This window comes from Myxocyprinus asiaticus, chromosome 41 (genome assembly GCF_019703515.2).
Source record: "Myxocyprinus asiaticus isolate MX2 ecotype Aquarium Trade chromosome 41, UBuf_Myxa_2, whole genome shotgun sequence".
NCBI lineage: Eukaryota > Metazoa > Chordata > Actinopteri > Cypriniformes > Catostomidae > Myxocyprinus > Myxocyprinus asiaticus.
The window spans coordinates 7816708-7827122 of record NC_059384.1 but is presented as its reverse complement, the minus strand read 5'-3'; the positions used below and the strand labels follow the sequence as shown (position 1 = coordinate 7827122).

Here is a 10415-nt window from a genome sequence, read left to right as displayed (position 1 = left end):
TGGGAAAGTTCACACTTGGCAATGTGCAGACTCATTTCAGGCGAGGAGGAAATATTACAGAGAATGTGTTGACTTCACCTGGCAGGGCATGAACACTGAGCAGGTGAAGAAAGGAGTATATGATGCTAGCTACATTTAAACTCCTATTTTGGTATAGAATTTCTCACCTATATCTATACTAAATCATAATCGATATTTGAGTCAGATTAATTTCAAGATACATGAAATAGTGGCCAATTAAAGTAATAGTTAAAGGAAAAATACAATTTATTTCATTATTTAGCCACGCTCATTTTGTTCTAAACCTGTATGATTTTCTTTCTTTCGTGGAACACAAAAGAAGTTATTTTGCAGAATGTCCAAATTACAAAAAAGCACCATAAAAGCAGTTCATACAACTCATGCACTAAATTGAAAGCACAGACCAAATTTAAATCATGGAAAATCTCCTCCTCCATCGCAGCTGTTAAATGTAATTCAGGTAAATGCATGTGGTTTTACATCAATGACATTAAACTTTAAACAATGTTTCTGGTTTACATGGACACCAACCAGTACACTGATAACTATGGAAGCCCTGAACAGCAAGGTGAAAACATTTGTCTTGCAAGGTGATTTTTTTAATTTCTTTTACAGAGAAACAAATTATATTCAAAGCAACAATGTTTTTCAGAGAAAAAATTTCAGAGGAAAAAAAAAATATTTGTGGAAATTTTTTTCTTTTTTGATGACAGGCTCAGGAAGGGCAACAAGACACCTAGAAAAATGTTCACCTTGTAAAAAAAAAATTTCATGATTTTGTTCACCTTGCAGTTCAGGGCTTCCACAGATAACTGCCAAAAATCAGCTTATTCTAATAATCCGATGACGCCAAAAAAAGGTGTTTACATGATATTTGAAATCATCGGATTATTCTCTGATTTTGACATCAAAATGTAAACACTCATGCGTACAACAATTGCTCACATTGGATAAAATGGTAAGAATGCCAGTAAAGGTGTTTACACGTAACGCAAAATCATGATAATGGACAAAAATAAATGTGTGCCAACTGTTTTTTGCTCACAACGTTATGGCCTTTCCCAGATAAAGGAAAACCATTAAGGCATTAACTGTACATGACCTCACATGTTGTTGGCTTAAGCATAAACTCAGTAAGATTGTGTATATCAGTGCATTTATTGACGTCAAACCTGGTGCGACACATTTTGAGTTAACAGCAATGTTTCATAATTTAATAAAGCTCCACGAAGAGAGAATTTTTTTTGACATTTGTTTTATAACAATTTAAAAACACAAAAAGCATATGTACTGTACAATGGCTCACAATGTATGCAGTACTGTCTTACTTCCTGTGAGAAGATTATGGTCTGTTTAATACAAAATACACATTGTCTAATGAGCGGCAAGATACAGGACACTGTGCACCATAGATGCAACTCAGCAATTTCCAACATTAAATACAGTGGACTTTATTTGTCCATTCTCTGCCAGTAAATTGATCAGCCTTGATCATGTAGATTTGGCTGTAAATGTCAAACTCCTATTGACTGTCCCATAAACCTCATTATCCTGGTCTCGCAGGGTCATGATGAGGTTAGTAATCCACAATAGTAATCATAGTAGTCTCTTATTTGATCCCTTTTACCTTAAGACTCTTCCTCACTATTTTCAGGTAGTTTGGATCTGGAAAATCCAAGCTGAGAGGGTGAAAGAGAAAATGATATACATTTAATTTACACCCATAATAATTATACAAGTAATTGTCCACAACTGGGAAAACTAAGAAAATTGTCACAAATGTGGTAGGGATATTTATGATCTGAGATGATTTATTTATGTTTAATTAAATGTATTATGTACCTCCCAGATCCCCCACCATCTAATTTGAGGGGAATGTCTGTAGGTGTCACACAGTATTCACCGCTGCTATTGGCTGCCACAGTAAACAGCAGCTTGTGTTGAAAGGCCAGTTCTAGTTGCCGGAGTATCTTTGTCCCCGTACTGTTCTGAGGCAAGTAGGCCGTAGTCTGCATCCCGTTGTAGCTGTGCCCTGGGTGTGGATGCCTATCCTACAGGGTGAGAATTGCACTTAAATCACACTTAATTAAAAAATTATCAATTTTCCTATTCAGCCTATGCCATTTTAATAACTTAGCATATTGTTGGGCCTACATTGGAATGGCAATATTGAAACATTTCAAAGGGATAATTCACCCAAAAATAAAAATAATTTACTCACCCTTATGTCGTTCTAACCTGTATGACTTGCATAATGCAAATGCATATTTTATTAACTCTACGAACTAACACTAACCCCATCCCTAAACCTAACCGTGAGTAAAATATTAATTTTATGCAACCTCAGAATCACGCTCAGCATTGTTTGTGTGAATGCTATTACTTCCTGGTTCCCATGGGTCCGGAACCCGTGTCTCGGAGGTTGCTCATGCAGTAGCACTAAAAGGAAATGTATTCACACAATAACTGATGCAAAAATGTCTGATAGTGCCTATCACTAATTCAGCTGAATGGGGTTGATTTCCGGGTATATGAACTGTCAGAAGCAACATGCTTACGTCTACTTTGTGTTCCACGGAAGTTGGTTTAAAATAATATGATATAAAATATCTGCGCTACTAGTTGCACCAAACGGAATTACAAACATAATGTATGTTTTCAAACAAGCTTTGCCAACACTCCTTAGACTCATCATGCCCTTTCGCACTCTCTGATTCCCGATGAACAAATAAAAGGTAATAAACATTTAACATCGTGATAAACAATACCACTATAACATGTACCCACCAGACAAAAAGTGTAGCAGAGGAATCGGGTCATCTGATAACATTGCCGGATTGAACGGCAGCTGGGGATCCAGCACATGAGGTAGAATGGTTTTTCTGTTAACTAGTAAGCGTAATGATACATATTCCGAGTATCTTACGAATTTATCTGGAGCTCGACAGTAATTAACTAACTTGTGTTGCAATACCTTGAGTGTAGCTTACCTGTCGAGATGAAACTAGACATGTTGGCGTCTCCACTGAACCCCAAAAATTCCCTCAATGTCCTTCACCTTGTAAATGCAGTGCTAATGTTCACTCTGGATTTACTCCGTTCTCTGTCTCTGTTCAAATTTTGGCTAAGCTAAATTTATTTTCCTCTGTACACATGTGCCATGGATGTTAATTTTCCCCTGGTTGAACAAGTAGGCACACCCCAAACTCACGCTATATGTTTAGATAAAAAGGGATGGGTGGAGCTGAGCGGCCTGCTCAAATTATAAGCATCAATGTTTTGAAAGTGCTTGGGAGTCTCATTGTTTTTACTTTTGGGGAGGTAAACCCACCAATGGCTTAGTTATAGTTGTCAATGTACACTAACCGGAGATAGTAGAATGTATTTTGACATCAAAAAAGTTACATACTTCACCTTTAAGGAATTTTATTTGGTTTACTTTTGTATGATATAAAATATTGGTAATGTGTTGGATCGCCACTTATAAAATCGGTGTCCTGAAGCAAAACCAGTTGAGAACCACCGCATTATTTACTAAAAAATAAAATAAAAATGTAGGTCTACAACTGAAAAACATTGAGACTTATAGGAAAACTGTTTTTCCAAGTTACACACATAGACGACACTCAGACTTCATGTGCTTCATGTGAAAGCAAACAGGCAAACAAGCAAACTTTATAGACTCCGCATGAAACTCATGAACAATGCTTTTTAACACATGAGGCATTAGTGTTTATCAAAACAGGGGATTTCAGCAGTTATCAGCACACATCCATCAGTGTTGGCATTTGCCCTGTGGAAGTGTATGAGAAACAGGCTGGACAAGATTCCACAGAGCAGAGAACAAGATAGTTTAGATGTTTTAGAGAACTCTGCTAATGACTGAAACTGATACAGTAAAATGAAGAATATGTGATGAGCTCACCGACTGGATGCCATCATCAAATTGAAAGATGATTTGAATAGTGTCACAGTCAGGGTATCCTTTCAAACTCCGTCTTTCAATATTCCAAATCATTTGGCCTCCCTCAGGCTGATTCCCCTGTTTTATCAGAGCATCCTTTTTGTGGTTGTTAGATCCATTAGCTTCTGCTTCAACTGTCATAAAATATAACATGAATTTTAGCATATACAGTTACCCCAAAAAGTTTTTGGACTAAAGCCTCATGTACTAAATTTGTATGAATTTCATTGCATTAGATAACAAAAAATCAAACCAAGTGGCATCTGCAAACAAATGATGCTTTTTCTCACCTTTTCTCAGAACTAACCTCACTTTTCTAAACCATTTTATGTTGCTTTTAACCAACTGATCCAAAGGGGCTTTTGAGTGGATGTATGAAGTCAGTTTCCCTCAAATTCACTAGCAGAGTAACCACAGGTCACAATAACTCTGGACATATTCCACTAACATTTGACATGCAAAAGGGTCTAAACACTGTACGTTTTGTGTTCATTTTGAGCCTAACAAACTGCTTTTTGTGAAATGTTTTACTTGAAAAGTGTGCTTGTGCTGTCTTTCTTTAAAATAAATGCCACTTGGTTGGGAATTTTGTTATAAAATACATTGACATTCATGCATTTTTAAGACTGTCCAAACACTTTTTGGGGCCACTGTATGTAATATTTGTTTATCGCTTGACTATCAGAGAGAGCTGGGAAACTCACGCGTTTCGGTCAGTGGTGGAGGGCCTTTTCCATTCAGGTACCTGGTGCAGTGCATCTTATCCTGTGAAGCCCCCATGATCAGAGTTAAAGAAGCAGTGATTTCATACGTCTGCAAATCATTGAAAGGACACAGCCTGAAACAGATAGAAAACATAATATAAGCATCATTAATGACTGATTGATGTTTAGCATATTTACAGATGTCGTGTTTCAGTGTACTTACCAGATGCCTTGTAGGATGTACACTTGCTTCTCTGTCTCTCTAGGTTGGAGTGTTCATCTATGCCCTGACTGCAGGGTTTAAACTTTTTCTTAGGTCACAGATTGTAAGCACAAAATAAGGGCATAAATAAGGAAGTGAAAACAGGTGTAGTTAAACCTGTTCTGGATGAAAGCTGGTTGAGAAGGGGAGGGCGTTAAGGATTTAAGAGCAGATAAGTGGGGAAAGTTTATCCTTTTTGTTGTTTTTGTTTGCATTAAGGTTTAAAACACTTCAACAAGATTTTATCTGATTTTGTTGGATATCATGACATTCGCTTGATCTGGGTCATTCTCAAGAAACAGTGCTATTTGTGTCCCATATACATATACTGATACAGGTGATAATGGTGATAAACTTAAAGGAACAGTTCACCCAAGAATGAAACTCCTGTCATACTGTAATTACTCAACCTCATGTCATTTCAAACTCATTTTGATTTGTGTTATGCAGAACACAAGGGAAAAAAATATAAGTAATATCCTGGTCCATCATATCAATACAATGGCAGATGATAGAGACTCTTAAAAAAGTATCATGAGAGAAGTTCACAGCAGGTTCTCGCATGAACCAGCAAGCCACTGTGAACTAGCTCATGAATGTGCAACATCAAGATTTTCACTGAAAAAAAGATTTAAAGTTTGGGTTGTTTCTCACCAAAACCTATTGTATGTCTTCCGAAGACTTGGAAAATGGCACATGTGCCGCATTGATTTCCTTGATACTTTTAAGCTTTTAAGAGTCACTATCAACTACCTGGAATATTCTTTTTGTGTGTGTGTGTGTGTGTGTGTGTGTGGGTGTGTGTTTGTGTGTGTGTGTGTGTGTGTTCCACAGAAGTCATAAAGGTTTGGAGCAACATAAAGGTGAGTAAATTATGACAGAATTTTACATTTTTGGCCAAACTATTCATTTAAAAGAAAGGTGACCTACTATACAGTATACACTTCCCTTATATATTCATAGAAATTTCAACCTAAAATCTTATTGTTAACAAAAAAAGGCCATGGACATTGTATGTGCCAACAACTATCCATTTGCAGATTTTTTTCTCCAAAATGCTTTATGCAAAACTTTCTGTTCAACCAATGCTCTGATATCTCACTCCTTAAAAATAAGTTTAATCTTTCTGACATCGAAATTAAAGAAGAAACATCATTATTTATTTTGCTACTTATTTATTAATTATTAAGTCTGCAACCACATGGTTAGGGGTAATAGTTTAATAATTGGAAAAACGCACATTTGTTGACCTCTAATCTGAACATTGGTGGCCCCCAGTGTCTATGGCGGTTACAGCCCTGGTACTTTCGGCCTAAGGTAAGAAAATATTATTACCTGAATATTCAGCAGTATCCTTTTCAAATGAAATGATAAAACACTAAAAACTTTCCAGACATTTTCTAGTCACCGTTTCCTGATGTTAAGATGCCAACGTTCATACAGTATCTTATCTCTATCATATTGTATCTCTAAACTTTCTAATACATTTACAATGCTCTAGAGCAGGGGTTTTCAAACTGGGGTCCAGGGACACCCAGGGGGCTGCATTGGGGTGCTAGGGAGTCTTTCTGTCAGCTTGAACCAGCCTGCTCATTCTCCGTTGACCTCTCTCATCAACAAGGCATTTCCATCCGCAGAACTGCCGCTCACTGGTTGTTTTTTGTTTTGGTCCAATTCTGAGTAAATTAGAGACTGTTGTGCATGAAAATCCCAGGAGATCAGCAGTTACAGAAATACTCAAACCAGCTAATCTAACACCAACAATCATGCCATGGTCAAAATAACTGAGATCACATTTTTTCCCATTCTGATGGTTGATGTGAACATTAACTGAAGCTCCTGACCCGTATCTGCGTGATTTTATGCATTACACTCCTGCCACACGATTGGCTGATTATATAATCGCATGAATAAGTATTTGTACAGGTGTTCCTAATAAAGTGGTCGGTGAGTATATATAAAGTCTATAATATAATGCTTACTATTTTTCACACACAGTATAAGTGGGTCTTTATACATGAAAATATATACTACCTTAATTATTAACAAGGGGGTCCCTCAAACTGCAGTCATTATATTTGGTTTATAAAAAGTTTGAAAACCTCTGCTCTGCATAGTGTTTGTCTCGTGATGTTTGAGTGGCCATATATTGACTATAAGTATGTTGAGGTCTGTTCCTTATCACACACAGAGTAGTTGTTCCAACGCTATAAAGTATTATTTAATAAAGCAAGGATAGAACAACATGTAGTGTTGTTCTCCAGAAGCGTGGAGAGAAATATCACTCAGAGAGTGTATGAAGCCGTGGATTCAGTGCAGAGGCTCAGAGTGAGATGAGAGTAGATGAGACGAAAGACTCCAGGCTGAGGAGATATTGAGAATCCCTGCCTTCAGCAGACAATAAATCCAGGGACCTGAGAAGAGAGACGGACCTGCTGATCTTTAGGCTGCACATGTGTTTACTGTTAGTTTAATTGGTTTTCTGTGAGGCAACACAAACTGGATTGTTTTTGAGAGTTTGTCTGTTCATCTGTGTACATTCTGTGTCACACGCGCACATAAAAATTCCCTTTTTTGTTCGCTCTCATATACATATTGATTACAAATTCTGAGTTAAAAAATGCATTTTTGAGGAGCATTATAGTCTTGATGACTTGATTAGAAGCGCAAGGAGCTAATCAACCAGATAATTCACACACACAGCAGAGAGTAACCTCTGATTAATGATATTGATAATCATATGCATTTTCAGAGTGTGTTACTAAGAGACACTCACATGCTATGCCATCTTGTTCTCTTAGGCAGGAAACCTTTCCTCCACCATAATATTTCACACTTAAAGGACCAGTTCACCCAAAAATGAAAATTCTGTCATCATTTACTTATCGTCATTTTGTTCTAAACAAATTTTCATGACTTTCGGTTCCATTCACAATTCCTACCCTGCTGAAAAGACCAGCATAGCAAGTCAACAGCTTATGCTGTGTTTTGGGTGCTTGTCCACCAGCATGGGATGCAGGTGTGCTGGTGTCTTCACTAGGCTTTTAAACTAGCTTAACCAGCTACACCATCTAGGTTTTGCTGGTGAAAGCATGGCTATGCTGGTCCACCAGCTAGACCAACAGCTAGCAACTAGCCAGCATAACCAGCCTAGACCAGCATGGGAATTGCATGATGGGGCAAAAGGCACACCTTAAAAGGATAGTTCACCCAAACATGTAAATTCAGTCATTGTTTATTCACCCCTGTGCTGTTATAACACCATATTATTCTTTCTTTTTCTTAACACAGAGGGAGAAATTGTGAAAAAAAAATTGTTCTCGGTGATGTCATACAATGGCAGTTTATATTGACCATCTCTTCAAGCTTCAAAATTACACAAAAATATAATTCAGAAGTCTAATAAATTATTTCATGAGACTCATGATTGTTATGAAAGCATACGATAAGGTTAGCTGAGAATGTTCACTGACCATTGAACTCCTCTGCACGTGAGCTTCAGAGCTCTTTGCACGAGAGCAACAGTAGTTATCCTGCATGCATGAGATGGGGCTTTCAAGCGAAAACTTGTTTTGTTTCGCTTTAACAGGACCACCAGCTATATTAACAACAGAAAACACAATATAGCTGCACACAAACCAGAGGGCAAAATTACAAACATGTCTGAAGAGTTTGTAGTGGAAGAATATGCATTTCTATGACCAGCCTTATTTGTTTGAGCCGGAGTCCTCCATAAAACAGAGAGATGGGGCTGAAGGTAGCTACAGTCACACTGTGTCCTACTCAGATACCAAACGACACGCAATAAAAGTTACTTTTCTACAGTATGTTAATCAGAGTTTTTTTTTTTAATACATCTATTCTTCCACTACAAACTCTTCAGACATGTTTGTAAGTTTTGTTCTCTGGTTTGTGTGCAGCTATGTTGTGTTTTCTGTTGTTAATATCATTGGTGGTGCTGTTGAAGCGAAACAAAATGAGTTTTTGCTTGAACTCCCCATCTAGCGTGTGCTGCGTAAACTGTTGCTCCCCTGCAAAGAGCTCTAAAGCTTGCGTGCAGACTCATGAACGCATACAGGAGAGTAATGATCAGTGGACATTTTTACTAAATAATACTTCGATTTTGGTTTGTTTCACACGAAACCTTATCATATGCTTTCATAACAATAATGAGTCTCATGGAATAATATATTAGACTTCTGAATTATACTTTTGTGTCCTTTTGACAGGGGCTTGAAGAGGTGGTCGCCATAAACTGCCATAGTATGTCATCCCTGAAAACAAAATATTTTCACAATTTCTCCCTTTGTGTTAAAAAAAAAAAAAAAAAAACATTTAAGGTAGCAAGGGAGTTTTTTACCCCACACTTGGATAAAATGCCCCTAGGGGGGTTAAAGTGATATTGTGTAAATATAGGAACAATAGTCTTAGGTAGGGTTGCCACCCATCCCATAAAATATGGGATCGTCCCGTATTTAAAGATAAAATGATGCGTCCCGTATCGAATCAATACGGGACGTGATTTGTCTCGTATTTAAGCTGGTCAGATGGCGTCACGAGAAATCGTTCCAGATCGCTAATTTAACACTGATGTAAGTCGGAAAATTTGCCTATGGTGGGTAAGGGACCATCTGAAAAGTCCACACATTGTGCTAAAACGTGCTAATACTGCAGAGGGTGTGGTAAGGGACCTTCTGAATAGTCCACAAATGGTGGTAAACTGTGGATTTTTTTCTATATAAATGTTCAATAAGATCAAACAATATATGAATACAATCACTGAGTCATAAAGACAAGAATGGGTGAAGGAAAAAAATAAACAAATAAAATTAAATAAATAAAAATTTAAAATTTAAATTAAAAATACGTTTAAACCAACCAAAATGTATACATAAATAAGATAAAGAAGACAAATAATAGAAAAAAAATAAATAAAATATATATATATATATATATATATATATATATATATATATATATATATATATATATATATATATATATATAACATATAAAAGATGTTTTTTTTTTTTTTTTTGTTTTTTTACAAGTCATGGGTCAGGAAAGTTCTCATTTTAACACACAAGAAAGGATATACAATGTTTTTAAATAACGCATATTAACTCAATGCATTTATTGCTAAAACCCCCTCATTTAAGTGTCCCTTATTTTATACCTTCAGAAGTGGCAACCCTAGTTAGCTATAGGGCAAAATTTGTCAACTTATGCAAATACTTTTGAGACAGCAAGATTAATTTTTTTTTTTTTTTTTTTTAGTAACAAATAAAGATATAAAATAACCACTTCAGAAAAGGATGAACCATTTTCTGTTGATTTCAATCACATTTGTCTTTTCATAACATCTCAAGTATTCTATAAACAAATGAATCTCCATTGTGATTGGATTAGTCAAAGTGAGCCCTCTTTGAACATTTTTCATGAGAAATCTATTCACCCCACTAAA

The 10415-nt window shown here is 36.5% G+C and overlaps 1 protein-coding gene across 1 annotated transcript; it reads right to left on the bottom strand.

Annotated features, from left to right (window-relative positions):
- Window positions 1-257: 257 nt before the first annotated feature.
- dtx3la (deltex E3 ubiquitin ligase 3L a) lies at window positions 258-5026 on the bottom strand. Its single transcript, XM_051682416.1, has 5 exons — window positions 4913-5026; window positions 4690-4823; window positions 3947-4119; window positions 1864-2072; window positions 258-1700 (listed from the first exon to the last, which is right to left on the bottom strand). The coding sequence occupies exons 2-5, from the start codon at window positions 4763-4765 to the stop codon at window positions 1631-1633; spliced, it is 528 nt and encodes a 175-aa protein (XP_051538376.1). The 5' UTR covers window positions 4766-4823; window positions 4913-5026; the 3' UTR covers window positions 258-1630.
- Between the last annotated feature and the right edge of the window lie 5389 nt (window positions 5027-10415).